Source organism: Jaculus jaculus, chromosome 5, assembly GCF_020740685.1.
Source record: "Jaculus jaculus isolate mJacJac1 chromosome 5, mJacJac1.mat.Y.cur, whole genome shotgun sequence".
Classification (NCBI taxonomy): Eukaryota; Metazoa; Chordata; class Mammalia; order Rodentia; family Dipodidae; genus Jaculus; species Jaculus jaculus.
The window spans coordinates 98,202,377-98,225,364 of NC_059106.1; the positions used below are offsets into that span (position 1 = coordinate 98,202,377).

At 43.7% G+C, this 22,988-nt stretch overlaps 1 protein-coding gene across 1 annotated transcript in view; it reads left to right on the forward strand.

Moving 5' to 3' along the window:
* Positions 1 to 10,686: 10,686 nt before the first annotated feature.
* Positions 10,687 to 22,988, forward strand: part of Pgm1 (phosphoglucomutase 1) — an 82,460-nt gene continuing 70,158 nt past the window's right edge. The window contains exon 1 of the mRNA XM_004663189.2: positions 10,687 to 10,983. Within this exon, the coding sequence (XP_004663246.1) occupies positions 10,738 to 10,983 (246 nt within the window). The 5' untranslated portion in view covers positions 10,687 to 10,737. The remainder of the gene's footprint in view (positions 10,984 to 22,988) is intronic.

The window sequence follows — 22,988 nt, forward strand, 5'->3', positions numbered from 1 at the left end:
TTTATGGAATTCATAGTCTTGATTTGCATGACATCCATCTTTAATGCCTCTGTGCATAAATTTTCTTGATATACTTTACAGTGATGCTTCATTAAACATGTGTTTGGGGTGGCAACTACATCATCTACTATTAATCTTACAAAAGTCCTTGTCTTTTACCTACCATTGCAGAAGCACCATCAATAACTATACCAGATAAATTAGCAATGGGCAAAAATTGCTGTAGTGTATTTTTACTGTTTTGTACAAGTCTCATGATTTAGTTGTGTCTTTTAATAGCACTAACAAAACCATTTCTTCAGTGACATTGTCTTTGTCATCGATGCCTCTAACAAAAATGACATGTTTAGCCATATTGGTAGCATCAGTGCTGTTGTCCATCACCAATATACACATTTGAAAATTAGCATCTATACTCTTCAAACTTTTTTCTTTCAATTCACTTGGTATAGTGGTTTGAATTTGAGTCGTCCCCATATCCTCATGTGTTCATGATCAGTTGTCTACTGTGCTTCAGCACACCATGGCCTATGCAAGTGATACACACACACACACACACACACATCACCTAAAAAATAGTGGATAAGGGACTATATTTACTTTTATCATGAATAGTAGTTTAAAGGAAATAGAAAACAAGGTTTGGGTCCTCCCATGTTTTAGCTGCCATTGTAGTGGGGTAGAAAGGCTGATTGTAGAGCATGGTGGACAATGTGTGAGGCACTGCAGAGGTGTGGAAGTGCCCTTAATAACCAAATCATACTGGCATGTCTTCAAAATAATATTACATGCCTATCACTTGCAATGTTGGAAAAAAGCATTACTGTTAATTACTGTTTACTCAACAAGTCACTGAGCACATGTAACATCTGATGGTGCAAATTTTATTGTCTGTGCTCAGAAGATAACACACTGGAGACAACATGCCACCATAACACTGAACCCATTCATGTGTGTAAACAGCAAGAACTTATTTATATTGCTTGGCATTATGATATGATGTCATCTACAAAGCTCATGCTTGAGAACTAAGCAATGAAGTTACAAAAAAAATCACAAAATAATATTTTAAAAATATTAAATATATTTAAATAAATGCTTAAATTTATTTTAATAGAATAAAGTAATAATAATTTAAGTTCATGATTTTGTGTTGGGCCATATTGTCACTATTCTAGGCTGCATGCAGCCCTAAGATCTTGGATTAGATACCTGCATTGAGAGCTTTGTATGAGTTTCTTAACTCCTTTCTTAGGCTCCACCTGACTCTTCATTTACATTTCTCTGCTATTTATGTACTGAAGCCTCAGAATGGTTTTGCCATTGTTGCTGCAGTTTGTCACTTGCTGGCCACTTGAAGCCATACTTTCAGCTTCTAGACAATCGGGCTGTTTCCTGCCTTACACTCCTCCACCCACCTAAAATATCTTTGTTAGTTCCCTATGACTGCTATAATCATTACCCTAAATGTTGTCATTTAAAAATAAACAAACTGAAAAAAAAATAAAACAACTTGATGTTCTCACAATTCTGGAGGCAAGAAGTCCAAAATCACTATCAAGGGGCAAATATCAAAGTGACAAAAGGGTTGTGCTCTTTGGGATGTTCCAAAGGAGATTGCACTGCTTGCCTCTCTCAACTTTGCTTGGGGGGGGGGCGATGTGTCTATCAATTGACTTGTGAGTACATCACTGTAATTTAGGTCTCATTGCCTTATTACCTTCCTTCTGTAGTTGTTATAGTTTGAGTCTGAAACATCTCCCACAGGCTCATGTACTTAACAACTGGTCCACAGGTGGTGGATGTGTTTTGGGAGGTTGTGGAAGTAAGTTAGCAAGGGTAGGCTTTTGAAGGTTTGTCCACCTGTGCTCTGGCTTGCCCCTCTGCTCCCTTTCTGCTGTCCTGACATAAAGAAGTCATCACACACTCCTGCTCCCATGATCTTTGGCATGTCTTCCCTACCATAATGGACTGAAACTTCTGAAACTGTCAGGTGAAGCCTTCCCTCCCTGAAATTTTTGTGGAGTATTTGGTCCCAGCAAGGCAAAAGTAAAGAATACTGTAGCAAATCTATTAAAAGAACACTTGTGATTGCATTCAGTGTCCTACATTTCAGGATAATTTCCCTATCCAGAAATCTTTCATTTAATTATACGTGAAAAGTTACTTTTGCTATATAAGGTAACTAATTCATGGGTTCTGGAGATAGGCCACAGGTATCTTTGGCTGATGGTGTTACTAAATCTACTTCATGATAAACATCCATGCGTTCTGGAGATAAGCCATGGGTATCTTTGGGAGATGGTGTTACTTAAACTACTGTATGATGTAATTGAAATTGAGAACACTGATGAGTTATGATAATGACAACATCCATTATCTCTTGAAAACAGTCCTTTATAATCTGTGTTTAAAATCTTATCTTTTGTCACTTAAAATATTCATATGTGTACATCAAATATTCATTCAAATTAACTCTAAATGATATTCTGTATATAAAATCCCAAAAATTAATTACAAAGAACAAGTCCAATTCAGCACATACCAGTTCTTTTCACATAGCATGACTAATAACCACTGGAAACTGAAACACAGTTTTGGAAGCTTAACTATTTGGCACAGAAACAAGCTGAATTTTAGAATCATGGTCTCTATAACGGACTTTTAGTCAAATAAAAGCTTCAGCTACCTGAATAACTTACAGATAACACACACATAAACTTAACTTACACATTGTATATCCACAGCTTCATGTATAGGTCCACAAGGATAAATCAGTAGAGCAAATTTCAAATCAACTAGATTAGATTAAAACTGAATGAATTAACTAAATCTGCACTCAGAAAGAACCTATGATTTAGGCCTAACAAACAGATAATACTGGCTGACATTTGCAACAATTCAGTTTTAATTTGGATTTACATGAAATCATCAGTTGATTGTCAGCTACAAATTACTGAAAGTTCTTACAGAAGAGTATGACTGACTCATTCTTTTATAGTTTTCTGAACTGAGAGATTGTTTTGCAGTTCTAGTAGAACTCTTGGGTAGGAAAAAGGCTGGAGCATTACCATTTTCAGTTTATTCTGGGGATAATTCCAATATTCCTCAGCATAGGCTCTTTAAAGTTACTTGACATTACCAGAGGAGAAATGAGTATATGTGTGTGTGTGATATGTGATGCCTAGTGTGTGTTTGTGCTATGTGGTATATGTGTGATATGTTGTGGGTGATATGTGTGCGTGTATGATATGTAGTGTGTGTATGTGTGATATGTGTTTGTTTGTGATATGTGGCATGAATATGTGTATGTGTGTGGTATATGCACATATGTGCAGATGCACATACGGAAGCCAAAGGAAGACACCTGGTGTTTCTTCTATTGCTTTCTCCCTTTATTTCTCAGAGTCTCTCATTATTTTTCAGTTAGACTGGCAGACCAGGGAGTCCCAGATATCCTCCTGTTGCTGCCCACCTCAGTGCTGAGGTTATAGGCACATGCAACCAAGCCTGACTTTTTTACGTGGGTGTTGGGATTTGAACTCAGGTCTTCATGTTCGTGTAGCAAACACTCATACCCACTGAGCAATCTCTCCAGCCCTGAAAGCTTCTGTATATAGCTGGGTAGTGCATCAAAAAAGTGTCACTCTTTCTGCTGCTAGGTCAATTATAAATACTGTATTTTCCAACAGTAGAAAAACCTATTTATCACACTTTTAAATAATGGAATTCCTTAGAACTTGGTGTTGGACCTTTTTTCCCCCTGTACTCTGTATTTTCTGTAGGGGATCTCATCCACTCATGCCTTCAAACGCAATCTCTATTTTATGTGCTAATGGACAGGAATGCATAGCATCTGACCACCTTCCTTTTAAGTCCTAGGCTTATGTGTCCAGTACTTTAATCTATATCTCTTCTTAGATGTATAACAGACACTTCAAGCAACATGTTTAAAAGAGAATTCATACACATATTATATAAGCCCCTCCCCAACTCCAGATGTTTAATATTCTCAATCCCAGGTTGCTGGGACACACCACTTCTTTTCACTTGCCCTATGCATGTCATAACACCTTGTTTGATTACTTTCTGGCAATATCTTGAGTTTTATTTCCTTCATTTCATTCACACTGCCTTCAATATATTACAGTCCACCAGTTTTCTACCTGAGTTCACTTAATTTTTTTTTTTCTTTAAAGGTAAGGTCTTGCTCTAGCTCACACTGACCTGGAATTCACTATGTAGTCTCAGGCTGCCTCGAACTTATGGTGATCCTTCTGCCTCTGACTCCCAAATGCTGGGATTAAACGCATGCACCACCATGCCTGGCTTCTATTTTTAAAAAAATATTTTCGTTAAAAAATATTTTATTTATTTGTTTGAGAGAGAAAGAGGCAGATAGAGAGAGAATGGGCATGCCAGGGCCTCTAGCCTCTGTAAATGAACTCTAGACACATGCACCACCTTGTGCATCTGGCTTTATTTGGGTACTAGGGAATGTAATCTGGGTCCTTTGGCTTTGCAGGCAAGTGTCTTAACTGCTAAGCCATCTCTCCAGCCCACTCCTTTTTAATTCACTCATCTAGTTGCCAGAATGAGCTCTAACAAATGGTCTACTTAAAAATATTTCTCTGCTTAAAGATAAACCTTTGCTATGTAATTGAAATAAACCAGACACAAAAGGACAAATATTCTATGATTCTATTTATATGAGAATGAAATATGTGAGAATAGAATAGTCAAATTGTAGAGCAGACAGAATAGTGGTTTTCAGAAGCTGAGAGAGAGAGAGAAAAGGAGAGAGAAACGGGGAGTTGTTAAATGATTACAGAGGTTCAGTTTGGGATGGTGTGAAAGATCTAGAAGAAATCAGATGTGGCTCAGTGGTAGTATGTGCTTAACCTGTGAAAGGTACTAAGTTCAATTTCCACCAAAGCATACACACAAAGTTCGAGATAGCTAGTGGTAATAATTGCACAAAAATGTGAGGGCACTTAGTGCCACTGAAAGGTCACTTAAAATGGTTGAAAATGTAGCCTGGGGAGATGGCTCAGTGGCTTAAAGTGCTTGCTTGCAAAGCCTGCTGGCCTGGGTTCGAGTGCCCAGTACCCATGTAAATCCAGATGCACAGAGTGGTGCATCTGGAGTTCGTTTGCAGTGGCTAGAGGCCCTGGTGAACCCATTCCCTCTCTCTTATTCTATCTCTCCTCCCTCTCTGCTTGCAAATAAATAAAACATTTAAAAAATCATAAATACTATGTCATGTATATTTTGCCACAAAAAATATTTTGATTGCTTGTTGCTATTAAATAAAGACCCTATAGGTGACCTATCTAGCAGGCTGGAATTATCAGGCCTGTCATTCAATTTCTATCTTGGTTATACTGGCTGCCTTGCAAGCTATTATTTTTTTTATGGGGCTGGGACTGTGTAATCCAACAGTGGCTATCTGCATCCTGAAAAGGTAGGGAACCAGGTAGCTGTCCCATCTAGGGATCTTGCTGTTCCCAACCTGGCACAATCTGCAGGGAGTCAGGAAAGTGCTTGCAGGTTTGCTGGCACTGGGTGAAGAAGCTGGAGCCTCTGTCAGCCGAGTGCTCAGCAGTAGCAACAGATGCATGTGCTCAGAGACAAAGACACACTTCTTGCAAGTTCTTGCTGTCACTAATTTCCTTTTCTTCAGACTTTCCCTAGTATGCTTCCTGCTCTGGAGTGAAATGCTCTTCCTGTCTTTCATTTGGTACAAGTGTCTGGAGAACCTGTACAAGCCAAGAGACTCTCTCATGCCCATACTTTCTCTCTCTCCCTCCTCTCTCACAAATCAATAAAAGTTTAATAAAACAGATGAAAGAATTACTTATACATACAATCATAATCTCTGCAAGAAAGACTTTTTCTTTTTTTAGTTATTTTAAAAGTAATTTGTGCACATATGTACACATGTGGGGGCACATGTGTGGAGGTGAGAGGATTGTCTGTTCCCTACCTTCTTTTGGGACAGGGCCTCTTGCTAGTAAATCAACTGGCTTTATATGGATGCTGGGGAATCAAACCTAGACTATACCTTGGCTGGTAGGTTTTATAAACAAACATCTTTAATTTCTGAGCCATTTCCTCATCCCTACAGCTTGCTTTTTCTATAATTTAATGTTTACAAAACTGTATTCTGTTTAGATAGCACAGACTCAGATTTCTATGGGCAGATACAAATCTCTGCCCACAGAATTAGGAGTTCAAGAAATGAAATTCTATTTTTCAGAATATTTTTAAGGCAGGGGGTAACTATGTAGCCCAGCTGGCCCCAAATTTTCCATGTAATCCATGTAGATCTCAAATACATACTGTTTTCCTATCTTAGCCTCCCAAGTGCTGTAATTTCAAGCATGCACCACCATGCCTGTGCATGTGTGTGTGTGTGTGTGTGAGAGAGAGAGAGAGAGAGAGAGAGAGAGAGAGAGGGAGGGAGAGGGACGGGGGGTAGGGAGAGGGAGAGAGAGATACACACAGGGTCTCACTCTAGCCCAGGCTGGCCTTACACTCATGATGATCCTACCTTACACTTTATGTCAGCCTCCTAATGCGGGATGTTAGGTATGAGCCACCACACCCACTCAATGCCTGTCTTGAGAACTCATCTTGATTCTTGTTTTATTTCACTGAGGTTGCTCAATCTGAGGCCATGTTAATATACTGTTAGTTTGTATAGTGCCAAAGTATTGGGGAAGAACACCTGGGTTTTGATACCAAGTATCTATGTGGGCACAAAATCATCCTGTTGTGTTATAGGCCACAGGTCCACATTGCCAAGAACTTCTGTCTGCATGGGTCCTTATGCCCAATGGCTTCTTTCCTGATTTCAGTGCCACCCACAGAGGACCAGGAATCATTCTGTTGCTTTTCTTCAAAACTCCAACTTGGCAATCTCAGGTCATTTTCTGTGCAAGGGTAGTACCTGTGACTATCTCACGTCTACAAGCAAGTTACGTTACAAAGCAAAATGGAGACTATTGGGTAGGTCTAATCTAATCACACAGGCGCTGTAAAAAGCAAAGTTTCCTCTGGCAGATGCCAGAAGAGTAAATCAATCACAAGGACGCAGGGTGGCAGAGTGGACTGGCTGACAGCCAGCACAGCCAGCAAGGACATGGGGCTTTCAGTCCCACAGCTGCTGGGAAACCTGTCCCGTCAACAACCAGAATAAGCTGTGTAAAAAGTAAAATCAGATTTTTTTAAAAGTTAAAGTTTATTGTTCATTTAAGGAACAGCTCACAAAGTGGGAGCTTTAAGCCCAGATCACAGCAGTTACAGTTCATCTTATAAAGCAGAGAGGAAGGAATATTTTGATCATATTTGGCTGCTATAGATCAGCATTCCCTTTAGGGAAGGCAGAGCTGTTTAAGCTGATTTGTCTATAGCTGACTAGTTTAATTTTTGACAACTTTATACATGCATATAATCTCCATTTCCCTTCTTCACAACTAGTCCTCTTCCTACTTTCATGTCATTTTTTTGTGAGGGGGAGGGGAACACATTGAGTTTAGTTAGGTTGTTTGCATGTGCATAGGTGCATCTTATTTACCTGAGCATGGGCAACTTAACAGTGGCTATACCACTAAAGAAAATATCTCCCTCTGTGGCAACAATTGCTAACTGCCACTGGTTCCTCAGGAAGCTGAGACCTCATGAGCCCCTCCCCTATCCATGATGGAGTATTGATGGGCCCTATCCTGTGCAGGTAACCACAGCTGCCACCAGTTCACGAGTGTGACAACCATGTCATGTCTGAATGACAGTGTTCCACAGGACTCCTCCCTATCCCCGGGCTCTTACATTCTTTCACTCCCTTCTTCAGTGATATTCCCTAAGCCTTGGAGGGGGGTGATACTGATGTCCTGTTTAGGACTAAGCATTCAACAGTCCTTTATTCTCAGCACTTTAACCAGTTATGATCTGTGCAGTAGTAAATCTTGTTCATGGCAAAAAGCAGCTCCACTGACTAAGGCTGAGAGTCACACTATTCTATGTTTACAAACAAATATTTACAAGGAAGCTCGGTGGGCACAACATTTCTATTTAGAAAAACAACATCATTAGTTTCCTCCCTAGGACATATGACCTCCCCAGTCAGGAGCTATTGACCAAGTTTACAGTACCGAACATGACTTCCTTCCTGTGGAGTGGGCCTCCAATTCAATCAGAAAATTTGTTGTCTACCACCTTAACAGTCCTGCCACTATTGCACCAGTGGTCACATCTTGCCTGGAAGGTCACTAGTGTAGCATTCATGGCCCATAGCAGGGTAAGACAATTGATGACTTTTCTACTCAAACAGCCTGCACAACACCTTCCAGCACTATGAAAGCCAAGGAGCAGGGGGTGGTCTTCCTGCTCAGTTTCAGATTGATTTCTCACTGTTCTGCAACCAAACTTCAGCAACAGTGTCTTACCATCCAGCTCTGGTGGGCAACAAAGAGTAGTGGCAATCATCTATATTGTTTGGTGGAAGTGGGGTGCTCCTCAGGAGCCTTCCTGATCAACACCTCATAGACAGGTATCCCATCCCTGGCACTGGGAGTTTTGAACATAACCTGTGACTTCAGGGAGTGACTGGTTTAATTCTACTGACTCAGGATGATGTGGACATTCTGTGTTTTCTAACTAGACTAGCAGTATTGGAGGGTAATCAATGATGACTGATATTTTAGGTGTGTGGTAATCAGTGATTGGACTTTGTGAACCTAAACTGCTCTTCTATTTACCTTAACATTTGGAAACAAATTCTTTCCTGGCCTCCAGATAAGAACCCAGTTTCGCCAACAGCTTGGTTTTAGTCTTGTCTTGTTTTATACCCTAAATATAGAACTCAGCCAGACCTGCCCAGACTTCTGACCTACAGAATTGTGAGAAAATAAATGTGTGTTTTCAATCACTGAGTTGTGGCACTTTGCCACACTGCACTAGCAAAGTAACACAAAGGTGTGATTACCAGGAGGCAAGGGTCACAGGGACTATACGTGTGTCTGCTGCAGGAGTCCAGTCAAGACTGGCAGAGTCCTCTTCAAGTCAATAGAATGGCTCAGTTAATTTGTGGCATTAAATGGTGCCTATGTTAAGTGATAGAATTTAGACTGTTTTGAAATGCAGAAAGAAGTTAATTTCTGGACCTTCTGGAGTGAAGTATAGAGTAATTCTTTTGTTCTGGTTTATTTGTTTGTTTGTTTTGTTTTTCGAGGTAGGGTCTCACTCTAGCCCAGGCTGACCTGGAATTCACTATGTAGTCTCAGGGTGCTTGAACTCACGGGGATCCTCCCACCTCGGTCTCCCAAGGGCTAGGATTAAAGGTGTGCTTCACCACTCCCAGCTAGAGTCATTCTTACATATGAACAGCTTGATCATACTTCCAAAGATGAGGAGTGAAGAATGTGGGAAGAATAGGGATCTGATTTGGGCCTAAAACTTTGTGAGTAACCATGTGTTGAGTATTTGTGAGTACTGTGGTAAGAGCCTAAATTTAATCCATGTAATTCTAAAGTAGATATTTGTAAGATTCTAGTCTTCCAAATGGGGAAGGGGAGCAAATATTTGGAGAGCTTCTAGGTTCCAAATGCCATGTCAAATGCTCAACCAGTATGTTTGGAATTCATTTGGAATTGGACTGGAGCTGGAGTATCCCAAGTGATTCTGTCTATCGTTGGTTGGGGATTACTGACACACAGAATCTCGTTAATTCCAGCTGAAATCGTCCAAAGATTCATTTGATATAGACACCTACAGATGAGTAATTTCCTTAAGGTCAAGCTAAGTTTTTTTGTTTTTGTTTTTGCCTCACTTTACCAAAATGACACAAAATGGAGGAAGATCCTAAAGCAACAAGGGCACATGGTAGTCAAGTCCTCACCGTTGACCTTGCTCCTCTCTAGGAACAGGGTCTGAACTCTTCACAGATTTCTGCTGTGTAACTGGCTTGTCATGGTCACCATACTCTACTTCACCTGGTATCCCTACCTATAGTTATCAAAGCTGCTGTGTTTGTTTCCTGGTGTTAAACTTGATGGTTGGCAAGGCCAGTCCTGGAAGGAACCTGGTTTGTGGGTTTAGACTCACCTGAAGTGGGCTCCTCCATGAACTTGGCTGTGTGGCCCTTGAGGAGGCATTTTATTCTTAGAAAGTACTGTTTTGTGCACATAAAATAAGACAAAATAAAATCTGCCCTATTCTGTTTAGAAACGTTCCATTCAATAAGTCAGTTCTTTGAATACCCACTGTTACCAACAGATTGTGGTCCACCACAACACACAAAAACGCAGCAACTCCACTTGAACTTTCAGGTCGATTCTTTTTCTAGGTCAAACGCCCTCAAAGAAAGAAAAAGCAGTCATGAAACCTAGGGGAGGCACTTCTGTCGGCCACGGAGGTGCCCAGGGTTATTGACACGGGATACTGGGATACTCGGAGGGCCCCACCATGGAACTCAGGAGAGTGAACTCTGCCCGGTCCCCAGCCCCACTCCCCACCGCGCCTCCGCCCGCCCGGCCCCGGGCGCTTCTTCGCGCAGTGGATCGGTTTACCGAGGGGCGGGGTGTCGAGACAGGCTCCACCCCTGCCCCGGCCGCGGGCCCGGGGCTCCGGGTCCCTCCCGCTGGGGCCCTGTCCCTTTAAGGAGGAGGGCCCAGCGCGGCGGCCCGGGAGCCGCGGCCTCAGAGCAGCTGCAGCCGGAGCGCGGCCGCCACCGCCACCATGGTGCAGATCGTGAGCGTGAAGACCCAGGCCTACCCGGACCAGAAGCCGGGCACGAGCGGGCTGCGGAAGCGGGTGAAGGTGTTCCAGAGCAGCGCCCACTACGCCGAGAACTTCATCCAGAGCATCATCTCCACGGTGGAGCCGGCGCTGCGGCAGGAGGCCACGCTGGTGGTGGGCGGGGACGGCCGCTTCTACATGACCGAGGCCATCCAGCTCATCGTGCGCATCGCCGCCGCCAACGGGGTAAGCCCGCCCGCCATCCCTGCGCGCCTGGCGGCGCCCGCGGGCCCTGACCTTGGCGCCCGCCCTCCGCGCCCAGCCCGGCTCTGACTTCCCTAGCCCTTGCGGCCGCCAGCTCCGCGGCCTTACCCGGAAAGGCGAGGCTCCGCACGCTCGCACGCTCTTCGGGTGTGGGGCCAGCGCCCACTCCAGCTGGCCCTGAGCCTGGCTCTCTGGGGCCCCGGAGCCCAGGGCACCCATCTCCCCCGGGCGTCGGGCCTGCAGGCAGGTGCCAAGCCTCTCCCCACCAGCGTTTTGGGCTTGGAGACGTCGCTGCTGCATTTGAAAAGTGAAGGCTCTGCCGAGCAGTGCCCTGGATTCGGTTGCCAGCTTGGGGATTGGAGCTGAATTTTCATTAAAGCAGAAACAGTGTACCCAAGGGTGCTGTTAAGCAAGCTGTCTTGGCAGGCCAGGAAACTAATGCAACGCCCTGGTTCCACGTCCCCTCCCTATAAAGGACCTTAACGAATGTAATTGGTCAGATCCACCAGAGAGGTGAAACTAAAACTTTAACGGGTTCCTTCCTTCCTTCCTTCTTTCTTTTTTTGTCAAACCCGATGAACAAAAATGTATAAAATTGGGGTTGGTCATTCACTCCTAGGAAACATTTTCAAAGGAGGTCTATAGAGCACATTTTCTTTCTATATTTAACATTACATCTAACTTCTACCCAGCTCTTCCGGAGCGCATTTCCCTTTAACAACAGCTTCGTTAACTTTAGCAGCATTTTGTCTTATTAACATATTTCAGGTTGTCTTGCAAACACCCCTTAAGCACTTCTCTGGCATGTCTTCTGTGTCCTCTGCAAGCCCCATGAGGTCGTAACCCTATTATGGGTACTTTCATATCAGCAGTAAGAGTTCTGGAGCTTGGGCAGGTTAAATCATTTATAACCACTAAAATAGCATCCCTGAGAATCCAGTAGAGACCTACCAATCCCAAGAATTCAAGCAGCTTCTGAGAATAAAGGGAACAATGAATTTAAATATCTATTTTCCAGTCTCTAAAGTCTGAACTAGATTCTGTTTACACCTGCCTCTGTGGGTCAGATGAGGGAAGCCTGGATATCTTTTCCCTATGCTTCTGAGTCTTCAGACCATCACATTCCCAGCAGAGAACAATGAGTAGCTGTTTCCCCTGCGGACCCCTTCAGCTTTATCTGTGGCTGTCTTTACTTCATTCAACAGCCCTGGAGCTTGTGCCATGTATAGAGAAAATCTGGAGTAAAAGGATAGTGCAGGTGCAGCCTGGTCTTTAGGATCTTACAGCAGTGTAGGATTTTGGAGGTACAAATGGCAGTCTGTCAATGTGGAAGTAGTGCGGGACTGAGAGGGAAAGAATTAGTTAAGGCAAAAACAAACTACAAAAAGAAAAGTTTTCAGAAGGCTACCATCCTTTAGCTAGGCCATGCTGGTGTTCCTTCCTATCTTTGCACAAGTTCTGCATGCCCACTGTCTGAGCTTCACCCCTTCACCCAGATCTGCAGACTGCTTCCTGTGCCTCTTCACAGACTTGCTCTTGCCAGTCACTGGTGACTCTGCTTGTCACATCTGTGGAGCACCATTTAGGCCTATCTTCACCTTTCCCTTGCACTTGATACAGCCAACTGTACACTCAACCATCTTACTCACGGCTCTATCACACCTCCGACCCTAATCACACCTTGTGAGTACTTGTGGACTGTTTGCTGTACCTATGACTAGCCCTTCCCTCAGCCTTTGGCCTCAGCTTGCTGCTCTCTGATTTTATTCTCTCCCTTGACTCAACAGGGATTTAATATGTTGCTCCTCTGTCAGTCATTCAGTTCAGACGGCATCTTCACAAAGCCTTCCTGGACAGCACCCCACTGCACTCCTCTGCCTAACTGTTCTCATGGATACTTATAGCAGCAATATGTCACATTTCTATTGAAATTACGGTAACATGTCACACACTTGAATAAGATCAAGACCTTCTGCAGACACCAGATTCTATAGTCAAGTCCTTTTATAAAGTGGGGAAGTTCTTGTACATAACTATGCACATCCTCCCAGAGACTTCATCATCTGTATTTTTACTTATAGTACCAAGTACAATGTAGAGGCTATACTGTATAAGAATGCAGTGTATACAAAGTAGGGGTTGTATTTTTATTTCTATCTGAGTTTATTGTTCCTTGTTTTTTAAACCTGAATATTACCAGTCCATGATTGCCTGAATCTCTGGATGTGGAACTGATGAATATAAAAGGCCAACTGTAGTATCTGAGTAGTGTTCAGCATACCCTTGCTAGGTTGTCCTGAATTGGGAGCCACACATGTATTTCAGTGTTTTGAGGTGGCATAGTTGTGGTAGTTTGAATCACATGTACCCCATAAACTCATGTGCTTTGGGTGCTTGGTCTCCAGGTGGTGACAGTTTGGGAAGTGGAGCCTTGCTGGAGGAGGTGTGCTCCTGAGGGTGGGCTTAGGGGTGTTACAGCCAACTCCCTCTTGCCAGAGCTCAGATCACTCTCCTGCTGCTCTTTTCCACCTGCTGTGGAAAGGAAATGATGTTCAGCCTCTGCTCATGCCATGCTGCCTCGTGCCATTTTGAAGCTTCCCATCAAGGCTATAAGCCAAAATAAAAAGCTTTTCCCCCATCAGTTGCTTTTGGGTGGGTGTTTTGTCCCAACAACATGAAGGTAACTACAATGATATTGATTGTGGCCAATAAATTCTTTCTTATTCAACATTTTTTCTGTGCTTGCTTTATATCAGATAATGTATTTGGAATACAAAATACTCCTGCTTTCAGGATGTAGTAGACAAGGGTAGATTGACCAAGAATAAGCAGACCAGTTTGTTGACTGATGTTATGGAGGTAAGGCAGGAGAGAGATCCATGGAAGGAAACATGATTCAAGGAAAGCTTCCTGAAAGGGAGAGAGTGGATGTGAGTCTAGAGGATGAGCTGAATGTGACAGGAGGAATTCTGGAAAGAATGAGATGACTCTTGTCTTAGGCTTTTTCTTCCTTGGTAAAAGTTGGGAATAATAAATGGCCAGAGAGATTGTTGTGAGGATTAGTTTCCTCTCTTCAGGAAACTGTTAAAATGACATTAGAAATACAAGTTAATCAATCTGGTGCATGTATTATCCACTGATAGACATCAGCATTGTCTCCCATCTTCCTCTAACTCTCCACAGCCCCAAGGAGTCTGAGGGATTCTATTGGAACAGTTTGGTGTGGCAGAAACTTTTTAGCTTATTTTCATGACCCTGAAAGAAATTCTACGTATTAGCAGTCAGTACCCCTTGTTTCTGTACCCATTCATCCTTAAGAAACCATTAATGTGCTTTAGAAAGGCCCTACAGATCTGTGTGGGCATATTTTACACGGGCCAAAATGGCCAGCTTGGGTTAGTGGGCAGGGCATGTTGCATTTACTAAAAAGCACTAGCACTATTCATGTTCTGGATTCTCCCAACCATTGGAGGACTGTTGAGAAAGACCATTGAAACAAAGGTAAAGGGTTTGTGTCAAGAGAAGTGAAATTAATGTCTGTATTACTATAGCAAAATGCCTAAGATGAAGGTTTATTTGGTTCAAGGCTTTAAAGGTTCCTCTCCATGACTGTGCACACCTACTCTTTTTAGGTCTGTGGTGAGACAGCTTATGGCAGGAGCACACAGCAGAGCAAAACCACTTCGTCACAAGCCAGGGAGCAAAGAGAAGAAAGGGGCCAGGGTCCCACAATTCCCAGTTGCCTAAGGCCTCCCATAAGGCCTTTGTTGCACCATTTTGAGGACCAAGCCTTTAACACAAAATCCAAACTACAGCACTGCCCCACTTCTGTGTGCACTGGAGGTGCAGCTATGATGCCATCCTCACTTCTAAAGGTCTTCTGTTGCGTAGGGTAGAGTGACATCAAGACCACACTACCATGTTATTAAAGGTGACATCAAAGGAAAGAGATCTGTTTGGGAGCTGAGGGCCTGCCTGGGACTGGGTGTGTGTGTGCGCGGCATGAGAGCACAAATGGATGCATGCTGGGGCCCTGAGGACAGCCAAGTCTTGCTGTGGAGGGTGAGCCCAGTGTTCTCAGCCTCCTCCCTATCCAAAGCAGACCAGGCTGCCAAAAAGAAGAGGTGTATTTTCTCCAGGAGAGTAGCCTTCCTCATTGCCATCTACATAAGCAGTCAGGTTTCTTTTTCACAAACATACTTGAACCTATGTATGCCAGTTAGCAGTGTTCCCTGCCAAGTGACTGCCCTGGGAACTGCTCACTCACTTCAGTGATGCAGCCAGGGTAACTCGTCCGTGGGAATTATTTTTCAGGCAGTTTATGGGCCACCTATGAAAGCCAGTCATGCCTCATTTTTCACCTAAAATGATGTAAAAAGATTTGATCACCCACTTTATTCATTAGACATGGCTCCAACCAATTTTTATTTCTTTCCAAAGTTCAAATCTATTCTCAGAGGATGGAATTTGTTATGACTGAGGACACCCAGAGAAAGTGCCACAGACAGGAAAGGCAGTTTGCTCTAAGAGAGTTAGTATGGTGTCAGCAGTGTTTGAATAAATTAGATGCTTCCTAAAGCTAGTCGGTTTAAAGGAGCTAGCACTGAGATGAATACATCCTAGCACACTGTTTGAAATACATTACTGTGCATTGTACTTTTTAAGCACACTGCTGCCTGGCAGAGAGGATCTTAGAAGGCACCTGTGCTGAGGGGAACATTGCCATCCTGTCTCCTCTTGCAACCTACCGTGGCGCCTGGGACAGGATTAATTCTGTGAACATTGAAGTGTGCTTTCACTAGCATTTAGCAGCTAGGCACACAAGCAAACAAAATGGCCAAAGTCAGGGTCCTGGCTCTAGGAAGAGATTCTTGAGAGCTATGAGTCACAGAATCCAGAAACACAGGCTTTAAACCCAGTGCCCACCTGACTGAGAGAGAGCCCCATGGTAGCAAAGAAGGTAGAAGATGGAGCTGGATAGCATGACAGGCTGGGGACAGGAAAAGGCCTTTAGATTATGTTTCTAGGCCTCTAAGGGGCTTTTGAAGAATTCACATCCTGTGGATCAAAATGAAATACAATTGGAAGGAAGATTTTAAGTGAAACTAAGGGGAAATTAATGCAGAAAGCCCAGATGGGATCAGGAGTAAGATTGGCACCTGTCATGAAGGCTGAGCTTCCCCTCTGGGCTGGACCACACAGGCAACTCCAGCTCCTTGTGGTCAAATCTGTGCAAACCAAGCTTTCCACACAGTTCTCAGTAGCCAGCATGTGTATGCCTTGAACTCTTCATGTGAGGATGAACTAACATTTCTGAAGCACTGATTATAGTGCCTAACATAATGTAGTAAACAGCATTCTAATGATTCTACCTGCCTTAGTGCTAGTCCAAATACTGAGACCACTGGAGGGCAGAGGGAGGAGATAAGAGGGTCAAGGAAAGGGCCTTCTCTGTGTACAGCCAACCTATGCTTAGCTGTCTCATCCTCATCTTGTCTCTATCCACACATTGTGCTTTGGATTTGCCTGGCCAGGCAGAAGTTTGTGGTTCTTGTGAGGCTTAACCACGTGTTCCCTAATGTGAGGCCTGTGCCTGGTATGAAATGATGTTTCCAACTGGGTCTGGGGAGTAGTTCCCAGGCTCAGGCCAGTGTTTACCTGCAGAAATGCATGCTAGCATCACTTGGAAGCCTTCTGGAACACATTTTTTGCTTTGTGGTGTGTGTGTGGTGCATGTGTGCACATGGAGGCCAGAGGTCAATGTTGGATGTCTTCCTTGATTGTTTTCTGCATTAAGTCTTTCACTTGAACCCAGAGCTTGTCGATTTGGCTAGTCTATGTAGCCAGCTTGTCCAGTGGCTGCCATGACTACAGGTGGGTTGCCATGTCCATCTGGTATGAGCAGAGGTGCTGGGGTCTGAACTCCAGTCCTCACACTTATGTGGTGGGTGCTGAGGCATTGTCCCTAACCCCTAGAACACATGAATTTGTTCTTTTGACAATATTTACACTCCTGATGACTCAGTGAGTCACACAACATTAGTGGTCTTAGTGTGCTCGTGCTGGTGGAGGCACACCTGTGGGTAGCTGTTAAAATATGGTGTATGTTGGTTTCCTATATCTGCTGAGACAAATGACCATGAGCTGGGGGCTTACAAAACAAAAATTTGCTGTGTCACATTTCTGGTAACCAAAAGTCTAAAATCAAGGTGTTAGCAGCAGACATGCCACAGGGAGAACACCCTCCTTGCACTTTTGATGACCCTAGGTGGTGTCTCCCAACTTGTGCCTGCCCAAGTGCAGTCCGTGTTTCCAGCTTCACTTTGCCCTCCCATGTGTCCATCTTCTTCTCCGCTCCCCTCCCTTCTTCCCTTCCTGTGCTGGTGATTAAACTCTAGACCTTAAGCATACCCCATACAACTGAGCCACACCCCCAGCCCTCTTCAGTTGTCCATGGGGGCTCATCATTGGATTTAGGACCCACTTGGGTAACCCAGGATGGTGACATCTTAAGATCCTTAATTTACTTACATCTGCAGGGTCTCTGGTACCCAACAAGATCATTAGCCAACACAGTTCTTGAGTGAACATAAAAGTAGGGGTAGAAGAGGCCACCCTTTACACTTCTGGAACACATAGTACTTTTTGGAACCTGAACATAAAAGTGGGGGTAGAAGAGGCCACCATTTACTCTACTGGAACACGTAGTACTTTCTGGAACCTCTCCTGAACAGATTAAATGGTCTCCACTCTGGAAGTGGAGACAGGGCACCCCTGAGCAAGCTGCTTAGCTAACCTAGCCAAATTGGCAAGCTCTGGGTTTCCTTAGTATGGAGTGCAAAACTGAGCACAGCCCCCAGTGCCACTTTGGTGAGGGCACAGAGACCAGGAATGTGTTCAAATGAGGCCAGTGTGGATGAGAAAGGATCTGAGGGAAATTAGATGGGGTAGTGTGAGGGTAAGGGCCGAATGTGGCTGTTCATGGCCACATCTAGAGGGTGCCTCTGCTGTCCTGTTTAAGCATACACTGATGATAATTGGCAAGCTGCTTACAAGCTTCACCACACACAGCACTTCTATATTACCTTTGACCTAAAGCTAAAAGGAAGATAGGCCTCTGGGTGGTACCCTGAATTGCACCAAATAACTAGTTCTTAGGATCAGTTGGAGTTGACTTTGGTTCCAACCTCAGTTTTATAGTTTACTGTGAAGATGAGTGTACTCAGCGTAATTTCTCCGATGCCCATTTCTAACATCTGCTACAGCCAAGAGTTTTATGAGAACTAATTGAGTAACTAAGAACAGAAAGGTTTTAGGGACTCAGAGTTGCAACTATGGGGAAATTATCATGGTTGCCTTTGAAATTCCACTGTTGATTCAAGCCAGTCATCCATGGGCTGACTGAATCCTGCCAGTCAAGACAAGCCTCTGCATGTGTGATTTTAACTCATACAGCCCATGAGCTAAGGAGTGCACATTTTACAACCTAAGTAGGACATCAGACTTACTCCTTTTATGCTAGAAAATTACTTCAATATGATCATTAGTTGGTTCCTACATATGCTATTAATTAGCAGTTTAGTTTTGGGCAAATTGAACTTTTTGGGGATAGGGTTACTGGGGATCAAGCTTAAGGCCTTATGTGTTCTTGGCAAGTGCTCTACCAGTGAGCTACTTGAATTGTCCGCACTCATTTATGAAATTAAAATAACATGTCATAGAAGTGGCTTTAGGAGATAACGAGATAGGTTGTAGAAAATCTCTCTGCACAGATCACACTGTCCCGTCTAAGTGGGCCACCTGTGAGGATTGCCTGCCACGGGAAATGCAGGCACTTTAACTTTCTTACTGAGTTGCCAGTGCCAGGGCCTTCTTAGCTTTGCCTCTCTCCTTACCAGATTTGCCGGTGACCTTTCAGGATGCTGCACACCTGTTGACCTATAAATTTTAGAACAGAAATGTCTCTCCAGAGTGGTTTGTGCATGGGACTGTGGGTGGGTAGGAACCTGTTTTGTGTAACCTTGGGTTTTCAGTGCTATGTTATTAGCTGTCTTGTCCTCAAAGATCATGGCGGGCAGCCCCACAGTAAGCAGCAGGGCCCGAGTGCCATGAGCCCCGCTCAGTGTTTGGTGTTCATACTGTGTCTACCCATTAGAGTGTTAGAACAGTGGCTCTAGGAATGGTTCGTTGGGTCCTTTGTTTTTGGAACCTCTCCCAAGCAGTATTTGTGGGTGTTTTCTGTCTCTCAAATATTAACTGAGGGTGTCCTCGTTGCTCAATAGCGTGCTGTGCCCTGGAACATGCAGCTGCAGCCACGTTGCCATGCACAGCAGGGCTTCTTTCTTAGGGTATTCCACTGTGTATGTGTGTGCCCTTTTCTGTGTGTGTCCATTCATTGGTGGACGCTCCTCTTGATCCATATTTTGGCTGTTGTGAGTTGTGGCTGCAATAAACGTGAAAGTACAGGTTTGTCTCCTTTTCCTTTGCATTTGTAACCATAGTGGGATAGTTAGCTCATATGGTAGTTCTACTTTAAGTGCTTTTTAAAAGTATTTTACTTATTTGTGAGGAGGGAGTAAGGGAGGGGAAGAGAGAGAGCGATCACATGAGTGAGCACTCCAGCGCCTCTTGTCACTGCAAATGAACTCTAGCCACTTTGTGCATCTGGCTTTACATGGGTACTATGGAATCAAACCTAGGCAGGTAAGCTTTGAAAACAAGTACCTTTAACCATTGAGCCATCTCCCCAGCCCTTTTAAGTAACTTTGTAAGCCTTTTATGATGCCTTTTCTTACATTCCCACTTAAAATAAATCATACTACAAATAGATAATATATCTATTTATTTCCTACAGCTCTTTAATACACAAACATATATCTATCCTTATATGAAAATACACATGTATGCACACACATATATGTATATATGTAAGTTTTCTTTTTGTGACAAGGTCTTGCTATGTAGCTCTGGCTGGCCTGGAATTTACTTTGTAGCAGGATACCCTTGAACTCATCTCAATTCTCTTGCCTCTGCCTCCCAAGTACTGTGTTCCCAGACATATTCCACCATGCCTGACCTTCTCTGACTTTTATGGGCAGGCTCTGATCCTGGGTCTGCTGTGCCCTCTTTTTCTCCTGAGTGCCTTCCCTCAAACCAACCACCCTGTTGCAGAAGGACTAGTGATTCTTAGAGGTGGACTTGTCTTTTTTTTTTTTTAATTTACTCTTAGCCCAGTGTGCCAGCTTCTTAGAGTTGCTATAACAAAGCACCACACTCTGGGGCTTAAAACAACAGCTACTTGCTGTCCCATAGCTTTGGAGCTTGGAATTCAGAAGTCAAAGTGACGGTAAGGTCATGCTGATTGTTATTCTTCCACTTTCTCCTCCTTCCAAACGTAGGGCCTCATACATGACAGGCCAGCACTCTTCCGTCCAGTGACGGCCACAGAACCATACTTCCTCTGTAGGCTCTAGGGAAGAGATAATCTTTCCTTGCCTCCTGACTACTGTCACCAGTAGGTCCAACATCTCTGCCTTTGTCCTCATGGGACTCTTCCCTGTGCAGTCCATATCTGTGTCTTCAAATCTCCCTCTCCTTATTAAGATGTCAGCCATCATTGGATTTAGTGCCTGTCCTAATCCAGTAGGACTTTGTCTTAATTTGACTATACCTGTAAAGTTTACTTCCAAGGTCATACTCACTGGAGCTGGAGAAGGACCTTCAGCATACCTTCTGGGGGAGGTAGAATTCAGGCACATGCCTGTGTCATACCCACCAAATGCCTCTGCTTGAGCAGGTGCAGATTTTATATCTACTACATGTGGCAGTGTCCCTTTGGGATGTTGCTTAGGATGTATATCCTCTTATTTTTCTCCAAATTCCAACAAACTTAGTGTAATTCGGTGAGCCACGCAGCCTGCTGAGGAGTGTGAGCTTTGACACAATACATAAATAAGCTAGGAGACTTGGGGCAAGTCACATAACTTCCTTAGGCCTCAATTTTTCTCATCAGTAAACTGGGAATCATGAGACTATACATACGGTAGGGTTGTTACTAAACTTACAAGGAAACCTGCCTGTTCCAGTTTACACTGTACTAAGTGCTGCCTGTGAACTCATGCAGTCTTCAACAGCTCTGAAGAGAATGCTGCTTGTTCTGCGGTCACAGGTTAGGGACTAAACCCTCAGTGCTTTTCTCAAGATCCCTAGGGTACAGCAGCGTTGTCTCCCAGACTTGGGATTTGTACCTAGATTTCCACTGTGCAAAATTCCTCAAAGCTGACAAAAAGGAGTTATCTAGATCCATAGCCTAACTGGTGGTCCCCAAACTTTATGGTGAGGTCTAACCTTTTATTGTCCCTAAGCCTTGGGCACCCTCAGTGATCCCTGTGGCCATGAGAGTGCCTTGCTGCTGCCCCCTTGAGGCCATTCTAGGAATTCCCACACTGGTCACATTGCTTTTTTTTTTTTTTTTAATTCGTCCACAGCTTTTGTGTATTTGTAAAGTTGCTTGTTACATTGAGAAGCAGCCCAGTGTGATTGTTAAGTGTATGGGTTCTGGAGATAGCTGAGCTTCTAAACCCAGTTGCACAGCTTACCTGCTATTTGATCATAGCAGATGGCATAGCTTTGAATCCCCTTGTTTTCTCATCTCTAGGACAGAACAGTAGTAGCTACAGAGCACCTAAATGTTGCCCAGCACATTGTGACTTACCATGCTGGTCACTGCAGTGCAGTGACCTTTAAAACTGGTATTATTGTCCATTTTGGGGTGCATGTGTGTGGTATGTGTTTATGCATGTTCATATGTCTGTAGGTGTGTGTATGCATGTGTATGGAAACCATAGACTGACATCAGAAATTGTTTGTTCTCAGTCGCTCTCCATCTTCTTTAAGACTGTCTCTTACTGATCCTAGACTACTTCAGCTAGACAAGCTAAGCAGTGAGCCCCAGAGACTCCTGGGTTCTGCCTTCCCAGTGCTGGTACTGCAGACATGTACTACTGTGCCAGGTGTTTTACACAGTGTGAGGGACCCTACCTCAGGTCCTTAGGCTTGCACATCAAACATTTTACCCATTGAACCGTCTCCCCAGCCCCTGTTTTGTGTTTTGTGTGTGTGTTTTTGTTTTGTTTTTTTTAAGACAGTGTCTCACTCTATAGCTCAGGCTGGACTCAAACTCATACTAACACCTGTCTCAGCTTCTTGAGTACAGGCATGCATCATTGTTCCTACTTTACAAGTAAGACTGTTTAAGCCAGAGAATCTGCAGACAACCAGGAGATGGTAAGTGTTTGGTTCATCTGTAGACTCCCTTCCTCCACATTTCTGTTTCCCCAGAACCTGGACCATCAATGAGGTCAAGTCAGCATTTAACACACTGCCCACCCCAAAGCATTGCTTCTCTCCTGCCTGGGCTTACCTGCTTTCCAAACCAGAGGGTGCATTAAAAGTGACCAAGGGGCTGGAGGGATGGCTTAGCGGTTAAGGCAATTGCCTGCAAAGCCAAAGGACCCAGGTTCGATTCCCCAGGACCCATGTAAACCAGCTGCACAAGGGGATGCATGCATCTGCAGTTTGTTTGCAGTGGGTGGAGGCCCTGGCACATTCATTCTCTCTCTCTTCCTCTTTCTCTGTGAAATAAATAAATAAAAATAAAATACTTTTTAAAAGTGTATGATCAGGGTTATTAATATCTCTCTCTTGATTTTTATCATTTGATTACTGTATGTAATAAGCACTTATAATAAGCACTCTACATGGCTTGTCTTATTTACTTTTAGGACATTTACAGGTAAGTTTTGACTTTCCCTACTACACAAACATCTCACAGAAGAGTCTCTCTGGTCACATTCATTTACTTTCTTTCAGCTGGCCTTTTGAGATGGTCACAGAATAATGTCACCCTTTTTTCTCCTCCTGTTAGAAGCCCAGGAATCCTACCACTGCTAATGATTTGATGGAGGGCTGGGGGCATACTTCCTTTT